The 21,162-nt window shown below is 29.5% G+C and overlaps 1 protein-coding gene across 1 annotated transcript in view; it reads left to right on the top strand.

The window, feature by feature from the left end:
- Nucleotides 1-20,297, top strand: part of Rich (Guanine nucleotide exchange factor subunit Rich) — a 63,923-nt gene extending 43,626 nt beyond the window's left edge. Inside the window, exons 18-23 of the mRNA XM_014428282.2 lie at nucleotides 3,358-3,494; nucleotides 5,165-5,433; nucleotides 11,570-11,695; nucleotides 15,917-16,091; nucleotides 18,551-18,739; nucleotides 19,903-20,297. Coding sequence (XP_014283768.1) covers nucleotides 3,358-3,494; nucleotides 5,165-5,433; nucleotides 11,570-11,695; nucleotides 15,917-16,091; nucleotides 18,551-18,739; nucleotides 19,903-20,173 — 1,167 coding nt within the window. The 3' untranslated portion in view covers nucleotides 20,174-20,297. The remainder of the gene's footprint in view (nucleotides 1-3,357; nucleotides 3,495-5,164; nucleotides 5,434-11,569; nucleotides 11,696-15,916; nucleotides 16,092-18,550; nucleotides 18,740-19,902) is intronic.
- The last annotated feature ends 865 nt before the right edge of the window (nucleotides 20,298-21,162 follow it).

Here is a 21,162-nt window from a genome sequence, read left to right as displayed (position 1 = left end):
ACCAACATTTTAATATAAAGAAATACATTAAAACTGCAAAAACTAATATACTACATATCATTTAAAACAATTGTTCGTATTGCTGAAATAAGAAACCGTAAAACAACCTAACGCTAGAAAAGGCAGCTCATGTCACTTATTTTCCCGGTTTAGAAGCCTAACAGTAAGGTGTAACCTTCCAATGTTTTACTTGTACTTTCGAAAGTACAACTTGTATTTTGTACTTTGTAGTTATGATTCGAAATAGTACAAAGTACAAGTAAAACACTTGTAGTATTAACTTGTACTTTATTATGAAACAGGCCCCAGGTCGTCGACGTAGGCCGTGGCAAGGAATCTCTTGTCCTTTTGTTCCCCCTCATCGAACTCATCGAATACTAGCTTCCACAGAGCTGGTCCTAGGACCGAACCCTGCGGACATCCTCTTTCGATTTTTCTCTTGACCTCGTAGTAGTTACCCCAGATCCCTTTCCCTCTCATCCAGCACAGTTTCGGTTTTATGGCTCTCCTATATTGTTTGAGCACTTCACCCAAGATCTTCTCAGGAATCTCTATTTCTCCCATCCCTGCTCAGCTCAGCATCCCAAACTTAATAACTCAATATTGGCAGCAGCAAATAAATCATAGAGTTCCTGAGTTTTCCTTATTCTTGAGAACTCTCCTTTATAGGGCCAATTATCCTTCTTATGAGCTTTAGTTTGATAATTAGAAGATCCTTATCATGATTCTTCAACAGAATCCAATTTTGTGAGGATTGGTTTTTATGAAAGTCTTATATAATTGGGACTTGATTTGCCTCGTGATGAGCATGCTCTGTTTATGGTTATTTAGGCCAAAATTGCTTCTATTTGCTGCTGAAATTCTGTGGTTAATTTCATGTGAAGTATTATTTGTAGACCTTTTCTGTGCTCGAAGATTAGGTAAATTCTGTAACACAATCAAATATGCAAGTTCCAATTGTCACTCTCTGCTCATGTGTTCCTCTTCCCATTCCTGTTTACATATATTTGGTCTTTCTCTGATTCACAATGAGGTTTATTGACAGTACAACCCCCTGAAGATTAAGAAAGGTTCTCTCTAGAGCTGCAAAAAGAGCTTGCTATGATGTCAGACAACTTTCTCCAAATTTCAAGGCAAAATTGAAGGATAAGCTAGCTGAAGCATCCTCTTTTCTTAATCCTTAGTCAGAGCGAAATTCCGATTAGCCATCCGACTGAACACAAAATTTGCATTGTATCTTGATTGATCATGTTACTTGTTGCATTAGCTTCAATGGCATCCTTATCTCTATTGCTTCATAGGGCTGGTTGCACCAATCTCCAGTAAAATGGATTTGCACAACTTAGATTTGTCCTAGAGTTCAGTAAAACTGCTGTAACTTAGTGACTTGTTTCTGGTCTACAGTTTTGTTATCGAAGTTACCAAGGTTACCTGAAACTGAGATTACTGTTGGTTGATCTTGCTAGTGTTCTCAAAACTTCAAATCAAATGTTAATTGAACTTCATAATTATTATGTTTTTATCAAAGTTTCATGTTTTTTCTTTCCGTTCCTTATGCAAAGATAAGATAAATAACATTCATCATATTATAGTTACCATATAACTTAAGCAATTTTTAATCAGTGAATCATAATTTATTAAAACAAATAATGAAATCCTTTTTTTCAATTCATTTCAAATTGCATTCACAAGAACAAAGGATTATTATTTTAAAAAACTGCCTACAATAATGAATTAAGGCTGCATTTTATGTAAACTCAAAAAACTTAAGTTTACATAAAATAAATACAAAACTTGGAAAAGTGTCTTAATTTTATTGATTATGTTGTCTCATTGGTGCAATTACATTGAGATTGCTGCAGGAACAAGAGAAGTCAAAATTTCTCTCCTTGAGAGGAGGATATTCTCTTAGGATTGGTAAAAATATATAGCAGTTTCATAAAAAAAAAAAAATAAATAAAAATAACTGTTAATTCTATACAAAAATTGTTCTGTTAGAAAACAAGTTCAACACTTACCAACATTTGCAATGGAGGATGTCTTACAAATTAAGAAATAAGTATTAAAATATGAAGAAGACTACAAAAAAAAAATATTTCTGCTAACAAGCAGTACTGGGAACAAGAGCAGGAGGTAGGCCAGCATTGGGTGAAGAAACATTTAATCAATCCAAAAATGATTTAAATTAAATTCTTGGAACCCAGGTACTTATGTTAGTGTTGTCAGTACCATTAGCTGTGCGTCAAATCCCCAATTCCTATTGCTAATGTTAGAAATTGTGAGTCCAATTATATTTAAAATTGATTCAACAGCAACTCCTAACAGTCGAAATTGTTGAAATATTCTTCATCCAACCTCTGTAAAAATGATTTGGTTGAGGACTAAAAGTAGAAATAGAGATAGTTGAAAAGGTGATGTTGTAGAGTGTTTTTTTTTTATGCACATGATTGCAGTAATATATTACAATAGTTTGTACACTTCAACTGTTCCTCTTTTTTGTATACTGGGCAAATAACACTATTGCTCCGTTGCTGTGGCATACTCTCCTGTCTGATTGTGAGAACCAAATCATGCATTGCTTTGTCAAGGTTTTAACCAAAAAATTTGAATAGCTCAGCTGCATCTGTCGCTTCCAGGAGTCTTATTGTTCTTTATTCTTCTAAGGGTGTCTTGAAACTCTTCAAAATCTGCTGGTTCTATTGCTTCATCCTCATTTCTTGATACTTGAATGTTCTCACCTTCTTCTACAAGGATTGGGTATTGTAAAAACTATTAAGCTAGAAACTTGTTACATAAAAATGTTGCAATCTCGCACAAACAACATATTTATCTGACTCTTCCTGCTTATTTGAATTTAAATGGATAATTCTAAAAATTTCCAAATTTTTATATATAATATATATATTTTATATATATATATATATATATATATAAAATCATAAAAGGGTAATATTCCTTCTTGATTTGAGTCAAATGCCAAAAAAAAAAAAATATTTTATGAAATATCTTAAAAAAAAAAAATGATTTCACTACTATTAAATTTTCAATAATAAATTACAAATGTTGAAAAAAAGATTAAATATGAATTAATTTTACCTACCTTATAAATATTTTAAAAAATTTGTTAACATAATTTCCTGGATGGATGGATGGAATATTCAAAGTAGAAACAAACACCCCTATTAAAAACTCTGACACTTTGTTATGGCCGGGTAAAATTTCTACCTGCTAGGGCTGATGGTATTGAACCCAGCTGAAATCAGGTTACTCTTATAGCATATTTGTATGCCTTCTGACAACAAAATTGTTCAGTTTGACTGAAAACATGATTAATATGTAATTATTCATTTTTTTTAGGTTGCCCGTGGACGCAGTTTTAGCACCACAACAACTCCTAAAATACAAAATGTTGAGAAAACTTCTAGAACATCTGTTGCTGATTTGAATATACTTAAAAGAAAGAAATCTGTACCTGCTGTGAAATCTGATAGTGTGTAAGTTTGTTTTTATAGTCAGCTTTATTTGTAATTTGTTATTTATTGGAACTAGACATCTCATCTCTGAAAGAAAAAACAAATATTTCCTCCTTTTTTTTTAGGTAAAAAAAGAACTTAATTTTTTTTAAACAAATCTTTTTAGATTACTTACTATTTGTCGTTTTATGTGAAATGTCAGTTTTCACAGGAAAGTAAAACTTTATAAAATCAAATATTTTTATAAAAATATTTACCCATATTTTCTATACATTTTCTCCCATTTGTTATCAACTTTTCAATCCCAGAACTGAAAAGTGTAGGGTTTTGTAAAGGAATGAAGTCAGAAAATGTGTTTTTGACCTGGGAATAATTTTCAAAAATTTTACTTTTAAGGAAATTGTCCAAATTTCTGAACAGATGGAAATCTGTTGGATATAAGTCTGGCGAATAAGGTGGGTATGGATGGACTTCATAATACAGCTCATTTAGTTTCTTCAGTCTGTTGTGAAACATGAGGTATGGTGTTGTCATGTAAGAGTATAGGTCCCTTCCAGTTAACTAATACAGGTTGTTCGTTGGCAAGTTTTTGATGCATTATGTCAATATCACTGCAGTATGATGTGGATGTGATGATTTCACCTCTGGATGGTGTCCTGGTCCAATTTTCATCGTACATTATTCTTTAAAAAAAAGGTTTGTTTTTTGCCTTATAAGCAGTGAAACGCATGTCTCATAATGCTGCGGCTGCTGCTGCTTATCAAATTGATGAGGTACCCATAGGTCTACCTTTTTTATTTTACCAATAATCTTAAGTGTAGAAAAACTGTTGATACACTTGTATTCAGTTATGCTGCAAGTCCTTTAACTGTTTGATGAGGTTTTTCTACCGCAGCCCAAGCTCATTGTTGACAGTTGCTGTTTTAGGCCTTCCTCTGGGTTGGTTATCCAAATTGTGTCACCTGCCAAAAAATTTTCAAACCACCTGCAAGTGGTCCATTCATTACAATATCCTTTCCTGAACGCTGTGGTAATGGTTCTTGCAGATTGGGCTTCTGAGTGTCCAAATTTATTATTATTAATTCGGCTCCACAACTCGATGTCAAATCCTGGCCTCCTGCATCAGCCTCCACCTATCATTACAATCTTGTGCGGCTGCCATCCAGTTCCTCACTCACATCATGGTCCTGGCATCATCACTTCATCGAAGCCGTGGCCTTCCTCTGCGTCTTGCTCCGTGTAGTACCTCGGTCACTATTTTCCTTGGCAGATCACTCTCAGCCATCCGAGCAACATGCCCTGCCCACCTCAATCTACTGAGCCAAATTAACTCATAAAAAAAACAATTACTCAAATCCCATGTTTCCATGATCATATTTGATGGCATACCAAACCATGTGCTATCAATTGGAATATAGTAAATATAAAACAATAGAGAATTAATAACGGTTCATTTTACTCTTAACATAAATGTAGTAATCAACAAAAGTCCACTAACCTCACTTTGAATTTCTGAAATGATAAAAACAGACATTTCATATGGAATGACCCAATATATCTAAAAATAAAAGTAATAAACGAATACATGAAACCATTATAAATTTCTAATGTAATTCAGATAGATTCACCTACCCACAGTTTTAGATTTTTTTAGTTTATACGTAATGAAGTGTTTTTATTTGTAACTATAGGGATAGCACTAAGTCTGCTGAAGAATTTTTCATGGACGTCATGATAGAAAGGCATGCCCGTCGATTGCTTAGTCAACATAGATTACATGATTTAGGATGTATGGCTGCTAATTTAGACTTCCCATTGGTCAGGTGGCTGGCCAGAGAACGTAATAGGGCTGCAATAATTGATCACTGTGTGTCGGCTCTTAAAAATTTACATGCTGATTTTGCTTGGCCTTTTCCATCGTTTAACAGTGGTAATGTTTCTGATTCAGGTCCTGAACCAGGTTGGTATGAACCAATTGAATGTTATCTATTTATTTTATTTAATAGCATTTATTTATTTTAGAAACTTACAAACTCCCATCTCTCTGTATATATTTTTATAATTCTTCACTTATTCTTGTAGAACATATCTGCTACTTGTCCTTTAAATTTGCAACAAACATCTAAATATTTTTAGTCAGAGCTATTGAAACTTGTGATGTTGAACTTTAGTATTCAATTAGCAGGGTATCTACCTGACCTGGTATACTTAAGAAAAAATCAGGGAATTCTTCAAACCTATAAAAGTGATGGAATCTCATGAAGAATGATGAAGCAAACTAGCTGTTATGAAGCAGAATCATTATTTGCCGCAATATGTTTTCATAATATTGATATATGAGTAGCTCAGTTACAAACACACCCAGGTCCATTTTTTCACAAAAATATATTGAATATTTCTTCTGCTTGTTGGGTTTTATCCTCTATACAATACTAAAGTTCTCTCTTTAACAAAGTGTTACATTATGTGACTTTTTTTTAATAAAAAAATGGCCAGGTCTAGTGGAGCCAACCATAGTTCAGCCACGGGACCCCAAAAATGTTTACTACACTTTTTGTTCTGTGTTTTCTGTTCTATTTTTGTCCAAACGGGCCCTAGGTGCCACTTTAATTTTTATTTACATTTTTATGTTCATTGTAGCTTTTTTTTTTTTTTAGAAAAAATATGTTAAAAAATCTGATGTAAGTCAATTAAGAGAAATTCATTCTTTTTGTAGTGCTGTATATGTTTTGCTCTTGTATAGAATGCATTATACTAAACAAATACATAATAAAAAATAATTTAGGCCAAAATCTATTTTATGCTAATTGAATGCATTATACAGTTATATACAAATCATTAACATTCAATTTTAATTACATATTGCTATCAAAATAATAAATAGCAACATTAATGTTATTCTTTTATGGAAAATGTTTTTTCCCATCTCTTAAAACATTTTACCAATTGGACCTGGGCGTGTTTGTAACTAGGCTACTCATATCCACAAGTATTCATATGATATACCAAACCTATTATGATGTGTTTATTTATTTTTCATGATAAACAGAAATTAAAGTTACATTTTTTTGTCATAGTGCAGTTTTTCTCTATAATGATTTGTGGGGGTCTTACTTTACAATAATATTAACATTTTCTGCCACCCAATGGATCCTTTCTTCAGATTAAAACTCCTTGCCTAGCTTTTAGCATTTTGTGCAATAGAATGGCAATGGTATTTACTAATCCCTAAGAGATTACCTTAGAGATTAATTCTTAAGATGATGAATCCCATATGTTTATGCTGGCATTCATTTGAAGGTAATTGGTGATATATTCAATACCAACAGGATTTGGCTCCATACACACCATACTGTATCCGAAGAATGTAATGATATTGCTCAGGTGGCATCAAGATGTTACACTCAGCTCTGTCCACAATGTTAGAAAAAACTATAAGATTAAATACCATCTAATAATTAATACTTAAAAAATTATTATTTTATTGAAATCAATGTTACTATTTTTATTGTGATTATGCTATTTAACCGTAATTAAAATACTCATTAACTAGTGAAAGATATAAAGAACTAAAAACGAACATTAAATCCTGAAGGCTAACATCTGTGAAGACTTTGAATAAATTGTCATAAAATATTTGGAGAACATATCTTTTTTATGCTCAGTTATACAATGTAGAACAAAGTGGGCATTTGAGAGTTATTGTGTTCTATTAGAAACAATTTTAAGATATGTTTTTATTATTACCTATAAATAAGTGTTTAATTTATTTTTTAGAAGAATTTTTTACAATTTGAAGTAGGAAAGGTACAGGAAAATCCTTTATTTAAAATAGATATAATGTAAACAATAATATACTGTGCAATTCCACTTCTAAATTAAAATATGCTTTGTAAAATGCATATAAAAATATTTTTAATATGCATTACAGTTTTATTAGCTTGGTTAATATGAACAAATACTCCCATAACAACTACCTTGGATATGCAAATCCTCGAATAGCACCTTATTGGTAATAAGGAAAATATAATTAAATTACAGAAGTAGCAATATCACTGTATTTTCATGTTAAATACAACAGGACCACAATATTTAAAGTATAAAAATAATATATTAAACATGAGTTCATACTTTTGAAACACCAAAAAAGTTATTGTTATTATTGTTCTATCTAGAGCTGAACCTCTTCTAGACCATGCTCATCTCATTTGTCAGTGTGCCTTTTTCTTGATTCCATTTTTATGTTGGGTGAATTTAATCATCTTCACTGTGTCTCACATTTATTTTTTGAAGGTTCTAGACTTTTCATGAGTTGAAGGTTCTTGGCTTAAACTTTCAAAAAGTTCAAGTTTTTGGTCATTGCTCTGATTAGTAATGAATAGAATTCTCTCCTTATTTCTCTTATGATTGGGAGATGATTTTTTTTCAGCTTAGCTACAAGAGTCTTGCTCAGTAAAACTTTTAAGGCTGTCTCATTTCATCACTGTAAATTTTCTGAAGGCTTGATTATATTTTCTGAATAACCCCATTTAGTTATCTCTTAAATGGTTGATAAAATCTCTAATCGTGATAAAAGTTTATCCATTCTATGTTCACGGTCATCTTTTCTTCTCTATCATAAAAACCAATAAACAAACATGAGAGCTTTAACTAGTTTGATTGTTCCTGATGACAGATAATGCCCTTACCTCTTATCTGGTAAAATCTTACAAACATTGCCTCTGACATATTTTGATAATGTTCCTCGTTTTCATACATTTTTTTCTTATGTTGTTTAAGAACTTTTAGTCACCCAATCATTAATCTGTACCATTTTATTCCTAACTTCTCTTAAACTTCTCCTATTGTTTTTTCACCACCACTGAAAACACTTGAATCTACATATATTGAGGCTTAAGGAAAAAGTTTCATTCTAATTTTCTCGACTGAAATGGATACATTGGTCCATGCTTAAAGTAATATTTTCACTTTTGATGATCAAAATAATCCTTTATTTACCTTCACATCTTTGTCGATTATTGTGTCACTGATATTAATATCAGGTTTTTAAGTACTTGTTTAGTCTTGCTGCCTCAAAACAGTAAGGGTAATCTCCTGCTTTTCTTCTTTTTTCTTCTTATCATATAACTCTTAGTTTTCTATTACTACTGATGTATTAGTTGGATTTCATAAGCAAAGTAACAGGTTTTGCCCATATACATGTTAATCTACTTTTGGTAATGATGAAATAAATAATCTTTATTTCTACTGAAATTATCAAGTTAATTATTTTCTGAAAACTTCCTGATAAACATTATTTCTGCTTACTAAGGTCTCATATTAGTGCTTGAATGATTCAGCTTCATAAGATAAGAGACCTAACTTAATAAGATAAGATGAAAGTTTATTGTTTTGATTGGTCCCTGCATTTTTAGGCCGACACGTCTTAGCATGGTTCAGTTGATAAAGTATCTATGGACTACTAGCGCCACCTACATGTACCACAAATAAATCAACAACCTTCTTGGGGGGAAGCAAGATTAAACAAGTACCAATTTTTATTTAATTAAAATATAATACTCTCCTTTACTGGCATTGCATGTCTGTTGCATGATTAATGGTTATTCAGAAATACCAGTTAATCAATATTATTTGCTCAGCTGTTTTGTATTTAGGTTTATTGCATTTTCTATTTGAACCATTCCTATAAGGTTTACAGCTTTCTGATTTTTCACCTATTGTTTTTATTCTTTATTTTGATTTGTAGCAATTGCTTCTTTATTGTAACTACTTGAAGCAATGAATATTTTACTGTTCGGATGGCTTTAATGTGATTTTGTTACTTTATTTATGATTTCCTTTATTATTTCTGTTCTCATAAATTTATAATTATATACGGTTGGCACTATAGCTCTTGAAGGTCTTAGGACACATAGTATCTCTTTCTACAGAAATTTATAATTTGAGGTAGCGCTGAAAGGCTGAAACCATCAATCCTTATGTTATAGTAAACCATAGTTTTTAAGAACCAAGAGAAGAAGCCTACCCATAGTTCAATATTTAGTTCTTAGTGGTGAATTTCCCTTATTCTTGAGGGCATTGACCATCTCCCAGTGCGCTTGCTAACATATTAAATAAAAATAATGATTCCATATTATGTCTGGTCATGATATATGGCAGGAGTCCTCAACCACAGTCCCTGGCTGACATCACTTGTTTCCATGGATAAATACATATACATAATCTGTACCAGTGATCACCATGGTAACCTTTTTACATAATGCAGAATGGCGAGTTTTTAATAAAATATTGTAAACTTTTTTATAAATATCTTATAATTAATTGGAAATATAATCAAAATTATTTGGAAATGGTAATTTATTTATATCATTTTCTGTTTTCCTGTCAATCATCATTATTGTTCTATGTGATCTGCTGTAGATAGCCATGTTTTCAATAAAATATTTCATATATACATATTTTTTTTAATATTCGTTGATTATATAGAAAATGTGTTGTACTTTAAAATATAAATAAGTTATTATTTATATTGTAGCATTTTATGTTTTTCTGTTATTAATCAATAGCTATTATTTCATTTTCCCCCTATTTAGCAATAACAAAAATTTAATGATAGTGTTGGTAACTTTACATTCAACTTAATTTATATTTAGTGCTTCATAATTATAATTACTACAATATATACTCAGTATTTATACTTGTTAATTTATTCTATTTATAAATTATTATTAACCATATCTAAAATCCAAATTAAAATTGAATAAACACAACAAAATTGCCTTGTTTCCTCACTACCTGATAAATAACCAATAAATGTGCCCAGAGATAGTAAAAAGTTGAGGACTCCTGATATACAAGAATTACTAATGGGTAGACCTTGTTGGATTGAATCTTTAACTTCCCTCAGAAATGATGGATTTGATTTACCCTAATTAATTATTTCTTAATACAATGCAATTAAGAAATGTTATTAGAACCAATCATTGATCACTTACTTAAAAAATGGGTACAAATATCAAGTATAAGAAGTAGAAGAGTATAAAAAATGTTAACCACAATAAAAAATATAGAAGAATTTCAGGAAGAGAACAGAATTATAATTTTTTCTCTTAAATACATGTAAATTATATATATGCACTCCCACACTCAGGGTGCCGAATATATAATGGCTGAAATGATTCTCACGTCCAAACAAATGGTAAAAAAATGCTAGTAAAAAAATGCTAGAGGAAAAAATAATAGGTCTACCTCTGCAGTTTCATCAATCATTATTGCTTTTTAACTTTTATACGTCATGTGTGGCTGATGAGCAGCAAAAATGTATGGTGTACAGAAAACATATACTTATTAATACTCTCATCTATTTAGTAAAAATACCCTGCAAAATACTTTTCAATAATTTTAAGATTGAAGAATTTTCACCATTTTAGAATCTTGTATTCTCAAGACTTGGTGGGAAACCAAAAACTTCCTCTATCAGCAACTTGGAAGGAATATGGAGACACAGGGGGGGGGGGAGGGGAGGAGACCTTAGAAGAAATGAGGAATCTTGTCAGGAACAGAAGTACTTGGCACCCATGACTAAAAGAATCCTTATAAGGCAAATGGGTGGAAGAAAAAGTAGAACTATTCTCAATCACATTATTATTTCCAGGCACTTCATAAACAGGAATCTTATAAATTGATACATCATTTTTATGTATTTTTTCATCATCTTTCTATTAAAAATATTTCCGAGCTTGCATATGTAGTATAAGAAAAATGGTACAAAATTGATGAAGGAGTAGGTCAGTTAAAATATAGTATTGTTTTTAGGTTTATGAATTAAAATGCTATAAGAAATATGCTGGATTGTCTCCTATACTCTTATAATGATCTTTTAACACAATATTTTTTTACTTCTGAAATCCTTCTTCTTGGTCCTAATTAAGGGTTTAACAATAATCTAATAATAATATTGATATTTTATGAATATCAATTGATATCTTATTTATTTTATTACTCCCAATATCTTTATCTGCTTCATTTCTTTTATATTTTATCCCCTGCTCAATTATTTCTCTTATAATTTCATGTATAAATATATTGACTTTCAGATCGAAGAAGCAGTGCTGAAACTATAGAGCCTGTTAGCCAAGTTGGTGATAGTGGTTACATGAGCTATCAAGGCCATATGTTAGGACCATCTATATCGGAGCAAATGTTATCAATGCCGCAAACAGGTTAAAATACAATAATTCACATTTTGATATTAAAAATTCAAATCTAATTGACATTGAATTGCTTTATTTTTGTGTTGTGTATTTGTCACTTAATTATCACAATTGTTTTCAAGATTGAAAATACTTGTATTTATAAATAAGTATTGTTTGGGCCTAGGGAAAACTAGAAAATAATTATTTTAGGAATTATATTATATTATTTTATTAGGAATGCTAATAGATGTATAAATCAATTCATAGATTAATGGGATAAATTGATAAACAATTTATTATTTAAAAACCTTTGAAGTACTAATGCTATTCAGCACCATCATCATGTTAGAGTTGTGTTGATACTGTATAGAATAAATGTGTAACTAACAAACAAACATTAATGCTTGGGTAAGAAGTTTTTGTATTTACAATCTTAAAAGAAAGTCTTTATAGAGCATTCAATTCTGTATAAGGGAAATTATCCCTCTGGTTAATGAGATAAATTTTTTACCTATCGGTAGGTGCTTAATACTTGTCACCATGGATTGGATACTCTAGGTATACCACCCAAATGTTAATTTAATCTCCTTTATCTAAAGCAAAATTATCTTATTAATCATACATCATTATTTAATTATGAGCTTTAGGAAACTTACATGACATAATTAAAAAAAAAAAAATTGAAATTAAAAGGGAGTTGTTGGAGCAAAACATTGATGTTGCTGTGTGACATAAAGTTAAAGCAAATGTGCCAGAGATATTTTATTATTTTCTATTCCAGAAAATAATTATACATCAAATTATTATACACTGTTTTAAGTTAAGAAAAGGAAAACAGATTTTTTTTTTTTCGGGTATATTTAGTTATGAGATGAGATACTGATGAGGAAAATATGAATAAAGTAAATTTTTATAGTGGAGGCATTCTGAGGATTGGTCAATACAGGAATAAATCATTACGTGTTTTATATAATGAAGAATTATTTTCACTGATACATGGGAAACTATTTAAGTTTTCACATGGTTTTTGGATGCAGATTTTTTTTATCTCTCACAAGTCATAGTTATTGAAATTTTTCTTTTCATTCTCAATTATAACATTTCCCTTTCTTATTTTTTTTTTTTACTGTTTTTGTTTTTTTTATAACCCCCTTCCTGTTAACTTATTTTATATAAAGGGGGGAGGGGGTTTATCTACAAGGTACCACTCTATTTTAACCATGATAACCCATGACGTGTGGAATCAAGTTTTCATTTCTTGGGACCATTACAGAAATAAAAGTTGACCCCCCTCAGGCCGGATTTGAACTGGTGCCACTGCAGTCACAAGCCTGTTAAAGTTGGCACTTTAATTTACTCGGGTACAATTGATCCCGTTGACTGTTTCTGTCTCTTCTTGGTGATCCTTATTCGGGAATCATTTTTTTAGATACATTAACATATCATGTAGTAGAGTTGGTACTTTTGATTTCTATTCTTTTAAAAATCTGCCAAAATGAATAAAAAAGTGTACAAATGAACTATTGGCCGGTTACCTTTAGTCGAGTGAAGACATAAAATTTTAACAATTATTCATGAAGAACTATAAATCAAGCTAAAATAGTTATTTTAAATAAAAGAAATAAATGACTAGTTTGATATTATTTGATTATCCCGATTCATAAATTTGAAAAACCTCCAAAGTCCAATGAAATAATCAAAAACATAAATATTTCATCGAAACTTCATGTAGAATGGTCTTGTTTTTCCTAATAATATTATTCTCTTGAAGTGACCTAACAAACTCAACACATAAACAAGCTAATCAAACTGAAGAATTATAACAATATCAGCAACACATGCATGTATTACTATGCTTTTCATTATTTTTATGGAGTAATTAATTATGTCAGTAACAAAAAATTTTCAATTCTAAGAAAACATGCAGAATGGGTTGATGTACTAATAGAGAAAGGGTATGAAAGTGAAAGTTGAACCACCTTATAAATAAAATATAATGGAAAATCCCCAATAGATGCACTTTATAATCTAACGTGCCTACTGGAGTAGCACGGTACAAGATGCTGAATCAAAATTAGCAGTATGAGTTGATTAAATGATGTACAATAATTATTACTTATAAGCCATCATGAGATATTTTCCAATTTGTTTTTCTTTATCTAATACTGACTGTTTGGAAAGAATCATATGTGATAGATCTAATTAGCTGATAGAAAACATATGCGATTTTTAATTAGAAGAATCTTTGGTGATTCGTTTCATAGTTTTATTCATCCTATTAATAGAAAGTAGACATAATCAATTAATTTAATTTTTAATTTGTCTTATGGGAATCATTAGCATACCAAACCAATATTTTTTCTAAACAATAATTTTTTCATTTGATGGGATAAAAGCAAAGTTCAGTAGAACCCCACTTATCTATTCTAATTGGGACTGGTATACAGCCAGTTAATCTGGATTATATAAATGGAAAAAAACTTACCTATTGATTTAACGTATATATTTGGTAAAAATTAAAATACATTCTAAAACTTCATATATTGGTGAAATGAATATTAATTGATCAATTTAAAGTTATTGGAGCTAACTAAAATAAATTTCTGTAGATATATGATTTAATTTAATAAATTATTTTTAAGTTTTTAAGATTATTCAGAAAGTCAGTTAATTTTTAAGTGTTTTCTTTGTAGTTAATGTATTTATTTTCTTTTAACCTCTGATTAATCCAAGGAGCCAGTTAAGGAGGGTTCTACACTGTTTATAATTTCCTTGAAATAAAGTTATTATTAATTAAAAAAAAAAAAAAAAAAGTGCACCCATCACACAACTTTTACTTACCACTTTGAGATGAAATTATTCCTTGTATATTTAAAAACTGGTATTTCTTTATTATTCGGGATAGCAATCCCCTCACTATGTATTTTGTAAAGGCGAGTGAAAGTAAAATTTTACTATTGTAATAACTTTCGTGGAAAAACAATAATTACTTAATTCTTTGATATTTTATATTTATTCATAGTTTATTACTATTAACAATAAGAGATGTTTAATTTTTTCTGATAAACAAAATAAATGTACTTAAAAATTTTGGTTGAATTTTTTTTTTTGATTTTCCTATGAAAATTTGTATTTAACAATTATATTCCTGCCTAAAATACATCAGTTAATAGAACCGTTTAATATGAAATGAGATCAGAACAGATCAGGTACTTAAGGCTAATTCCAATGTCCCAGTCTGTTTTTGGCAGTTGCATGAAAATTGTTTTATCGTTTTGATGTTAATGAAATTCTTTATTTATTTTATATTAGTACTAAAAATGAGAGACTGTCAATTATTTTGTATAAATAAAATTAATGATATTTCAGAGGAAGTTTTTTCAAATATTCTGCATTTAAGCCCTTAAATTAAAAACAGAAAAAAAATCTTTCGACATGTAAAAAATGTTATTGGAAGTGTGTAAAATAAAAAATATTTAACTCCAGAAATTCATATTTTTAAAAGAATAAATGTAGCCCCTTTAGCTCTGAGTGCAGGGCAAATTGTCGTCCTCTCTTGGTACACCTTTGATGTGAATATGGTTTAATGTGTTCTTTGGTAAATTGAGGCTGGAGACAAGCTCAACAAATGAAACACTTCTTTTGTTTAAATGCATTTTTTGCATATCTAGAATGGTTAATTTTTTATGTAACTCTATTTTATTTTTTTTTTTCAGACCTAGTAGATCTTTGGCCGCCCAAACATTTGAATAAGGATAATTTGTACTAAAACATTTTAATAAATCTTTATTTAATCTTAATGTAAAACTTCTTTTTTTTTTTTACTTTTAAAAAATTAGTCTATTATTAGCAAGTTTGAAACAGTCAAATTGATCATTAAATGATTTAGAAACAAACTTTGTCAAATTGAAAATCAATTTATAAAATCATATGGAACTAGAATCTCTTAAAACACACAAGTCCTGTTATAAAAAACTAAAATGATAGTTCATTTGTGTGATTATGATTTCTGTCTAACTTATTAATTGAATTATCAGTCTTGGTTTTGTTTTGGCGTTTTTGTCTGGTACTATTCTATGTTGTGATTTATCAGTCTGTGCGTTTTAATTAATATGTTTGATCATCAAAAACATCTTTAATTAAAATTAAAGTGAAAACCCTTTAGTGATACTCAAATATTAGGTATTATTTATAACCCTTTATTTTTTGTCCTATTAAAGTTTTAATTTTATCAAAATGCTTTTGTAGATGATATAAGTATGGTCAGTGAAACAGATAGTTGGTTTTACAATGAAGATTTTGAAAGTGTCTCTTCTCATCAAATAAACTCGCCTTGGGGTGAAATTCCATCTCCTCAAATCCTCGACTACCTTTCAAAACAGATTACAACTAAAGGTTCACCGAAAGCTGATATACAGCTCAGGTAATTTAAAATATTTCTTTTTATTCTACTGAATTTTGTTTTTGATTAGCATTTACAATATTAGCCTTGGGTATTATTCAAATCTATTATATTAGGTTGGTGCATATGAAATGTTGAATTTTTAAGTAAATATATAAAAATGCATATCTTTTTTCACAAGCTGTTTATTTTAATCAAAATATTTTCCATTTGCTTCAATAGACTTTTCTTTAAATCTTAGATGCCTGTCTTAAAAAAATTTTGATCTTTAGAATCAATAAATTCAAATATCGAATTTTTCAGGCTGTTTTCATTTATATACTGTTTAGCCTGTAAAAACAGATCCAAATATTTTTTTAAAAAATGAAAGTCGGTTGGCGAGAGATCCGGTGAATAGGCTGGGTGCTGCAAAACTTCATATTTCAATTAATTTAATTTCACAATTGTGCTGTTCAATGTATGCGACCGAGTATTGTCTTGGAGAAATACCCACTTATCCATTTTTTTCACCTTGCCAATTTCAGAAATATGTCACAATATCGTTATAGGGTCAACTTCCATCCTGGTAGCAAGTTCCCTCGTGGATACAGTTGGATTGCTTCCACCAATGCCTTCAGATTATCATTTTTCATGATTGTTTTGGGTCTTCCTCGTGGTTCATTTTGTAGTGAAAAATCACCTGACCTAAATTTTTCAAACCAATGCTGCACTTTTCAATCTTTAACAGTATTCTCCCAAATGCCTGGTTTATACTGCATGCAGCTTTTGCAGTATTATTACCAAGTTTATACACATACGAAAAAATTACATTAATATCGGTGGAATTCATATCAGTACAAAATTCAAAACAAATAACAAAAAGGAACACTTATGAGAAAATCACTTTTGGTTGAAATGTGACTCTGGTGATGGACAGAACAACTATAAATGAGATTATACCAAAAACAAAAGCATAGCAAAATGAGAAGTATTAGGTTATGCCATAAACAAAAGCATAACAAAAACAGGAAGAGAAATATTTGTATGCAAAAAAAAAATAAATCCAACATTTTATATGTACCAACCTAATACATTCATAATGGAATTAAAAAATATTTTGATAGTTTCATAGATTAAAATAGTCTTCTATTACACTGGCTCAGAGTTGAATTTAAATGTTAGTTTCTATAAATGTCAGTTGCCTATAATTCAATTGAAGTATTAGTTCATTGAACTGGGTGCCTGTATTAACAAATATATTAAAAGATGGAGTAATTGCCTAATATAATTATCTGTCAGAATTTTTAGCTCTACTACTAATTTCATGATGTAAGAATTGTTTAGTAGATCTTTAAACTTGCTAATTTCGAATTTGTGGTTGGATTTTCATGCTCTCATGAAAATATTGATTTCAGATATTTTAAATTCCAGATTTCTTTAACTTATGGATCGCTTAGTAGTTTTTCAAGGCTTGTTATTTTGATTTATGCAGTCAGGTTTCCGTTTGTGCATAAGCATTAGAATTTAGATGCATTAAATATTTAATAAAAGTAAGATTTATTTTACTTGTATATTATACATCATTCTATACTATACATGGCTGTCCTAAATTTTATTTATCCTAATATTGTTTTAATCTATAGTAGATCCTAAAATTTAGAAAGTGCTTGTACACTTCCAGAAACAAACAAACATCTGACAGCAAATTCTTGATTAGCTTCCTACAAAACCTAATTTACAGTATTAATGAAATTTGTAGTAGTCCAAAAAATTATTGTGTGTCTATGTGAATGAAAATCCCAGAGTTAGTTCAGGATTACTGTTCTTAAAAACCTATTAAATTATTCTTCTATCAATGAAAAATGTATTTAATTAGTAGTGCTAAATTTTGTACTGTGATCTACTAACAGAATTATAATTAGGAAACTGATTTAAGAAACTCACATTTTATTTGATCTTCATATTCATGTCAAAGTAATTTTCAGAACCAGATGCCAGTTCATAAAACTAACATCACCACCTTATTCACTCTTAGAGTTAACTAGTCCACAAATTTAATCATTATAACACCTATAATATTAAAATTGTTGAAATAATTAATTATTTGAATATTCTCAATCCAACAATAACTTGATTTGAATGAAATAGTTATTTATTATTCATAAACAAAAATAATGTTTTCGACTATTATTCTGTATATATTGTTTAAAATATTTTTTCCAAGTCATTTTTTTTTTTTTTTTTTTTTTGTGATGTTATATATCAATTATTTGAAGATTTAATTAATCACTACATTATATATATTATTGATTATCATACATTTCAGTTATTTTTTCCAAAAGAAAAAATTACTTAAGTTTTTTAATGCCAAGATTAATATATTTACTATTAAAAGTAAATATATATGTTTTTAAATTTAAAAAAATTAATAATGAAGTTGAAAAGATTATTCACTTATTTTATTTTTATATTCATAACCTATTACACTATTTTTTTTTTAGATACCTATTACAGCTTCTCATGGATGCAGGATGCTTACAATGGGCTCTTCTTATATCAGTCTTATTGCGGGATGCAATGGCTGTGTATCGAATAACTAATGCTGCCAGGTCCCAAGATCAATCGTTTGAAGCAGTTGTAAGATTGAAGCAGAACATTATTTCATTGTGTCAATGGAGTGATACTGATTGGTAAGAAATTGAAATTTTTTTTATCATGATCTTGAGTTTTCTAGTTTAAAATGATATTTAATTGCTAGACAATGATCTGTCTTATTTTACAGTGAGTATATTTAATTTTACATGAGTCTACAGGAAAATATTTTCTAAAAATTTTTAAAATGAAATTTAAGCATTATTTCATTGATTTAATGATTAAAAAAAAGAGTTAATTGATTTAGTTTAAAAGTAATTCTTTCTCGTTATTTTTTAGCTATGCCTTAATTCATTAAAACCACTTAACTTATTTAATTAACTACATAATTAAAAGTCAATCATCAAATCTATTGATATGTTTTTTATTATTTTATTTCTTTTTTAAAAAAGCTCATTTATTTTTTCTAATATTCTCTGTATTCCTACCAATAATATATTAATATAAGTCATATTAGAGGTGTGTAAGACATGTCATTTGCTGGATTCAAATCCCAAACAGTCACTCCATTCACAGACAAGGTCTTTTTGAACATGTTCATTACGTTCTTTTACTCAGTGATAGAATCCTTTTCCTCAAATCACATTGATTTTGCGAGTGGTGGGTTCAATGAATTGGCATTCTTTAAAGAGGTTTATGATTTGAGTTTCAATTTGGATGCCCTGTGTTTTTATTATTGTAATTATTTATATTTATAGTTTTTTTTATGTTCATATTTATTTATTTTACAACAAAAGTTGTAATGAACTACCTGCATAATAACATTGGTGTAGGTAGGTATTTCAGTAATTATCTAACATAACATTGGTTTATTCATGAATTATATTAGTTGCATTACATTCTATATATTGCGGTTCAGAAAAAGAATTTGAGATAAATGTTGAGGGAGAAGGTGACTCCGTTTTTCAGTCTTCATGTAGTTGAGAGATGATGGCTAACTGGCTAAGGCAAACAAAGGTGACAAGATGAGTCAATGACCTTTTTGGGAGGAGTGTGATGGTCAGAGGGAGTAGCAGTGTTCAATCCCTATACAGATAAAATCAGTTATCGTGAACATTTTGACAAAAAGTTTAGTTTGGACAAGTTCTTTTTGAATTTCCTGTCCAACACACTTCTAATTCATATGTATGACTAATCATGGTTGATTTTTCTTTGTAAACTTTGATATTGTTGTTTATTAATATTTTATGTTTGATTACAGCATTGGTTATAAGCCTTTCATGGTTATTATTCAAGGACAAGTTACTACTTTGAATGACATCTTAGAAGTAAAACAGAAGGCTAGATGTTCAACACCTGATTTCAGAGCTTGTCGTTCATCTAGTATATCTTGTTCGTTAGAAAAAATCAGCATGAATTCAGAACATCAACCTACCAATGATGAAATATATGTACAAAAAAAACATTCTAATTCTCCTACACCGTCCATTACAGTTCACTTGAAGGAACGTACTTCATGTTCGATCATGTGAAAATTAATATTACTTGACTGCTATTAATTATCAAAAATGAATCTGTGAATATGTATTTTATTCTATAATTTGTATAATAGTGTTATGCAACACCTTGTGTTCAAATTTTTGAAGAAAAAAGAAATTGCAATCAAAGCTATTGAAAATCACTCGTGACCATCGACTCAATCATCTTGTGACTCAGTTTTTTAATCCATCCAAAACTACTTTTAATCAATATATACCTTTATTTGGTATTCCCTGTGATGTGACATTGGTTAAGTTTGACTCTTGGTAACTTCAGTATAAAACTTCTACCTCTCTTAAACACATCTTGCAGAATTATGACTTCAGGTTTAAACTAAACACTTAATGGAATGTCAAACAACACCTTGGTTACCATGACAAATTTAATGACTTCCCTTGAATGTGTTGTATTTGTTACCTATGGTAAATGACTGTTTTACTTAGATCTTTCTAATGTAATACGAACAGTGGGAGGAATCAGACACGGGCCCAACAACATGGCAGATCTATGTTTATTTTATTTTTGCTTATAGTCACATATCAGGTATATTTTAAAGAATTTCTATTTATCTGTGGAAAATCACTTATTTTAGTGTTTGAATTAATATGGATGATATATATTCTTTAACTTGTTTTTACTATTCCTACTATATGTTAGTAATAAAATATTAACACACACCCATCCACTTTCAGAATCTTATTATTATTATTAATATAAGAATTTAAGCAATAATGTGCTCTCACTCCCAATCTTTCTTAGTTTTTGGGCCCATTGCAGCTATAGCCACTGATTCAAATACATTTCCTTATGCTTAAGAGTAATATTTTTAGTTCCATATTTAAAAACGTTGAATTAAAATAAACCTAAATAAGAATAAACTATATTTTTGGCTCCAGTGTAAGTGATCATGAAAAAAAATGGTAGTCAGGGTGTTAAACTATCTTCTGCAACTTAACTAGACTATTTTTAAAGCTTTCTGCTG

Source organism: Halyomorpha halys, unplaced genomic scaffold (assembly GCF_000696795.3).
Source record: "Halyomorpha halys isolate HHAL.00 unplaced genomic scaffold, Hhal_1.1 Scaffold709.1, whole genome shotgun sequence".
Classification (NCBI taxonomy): Eukaryota; Metazoa; Arthropoda; class Insecta; order Hemiptera; family Pentatomidae; genus Halyomorpha; species Halyomorpha halys.
Note: the sequence above shows the minus strand (reverse complement) of the source record. Positions and strands in the feature narration are given on the sequence as shown.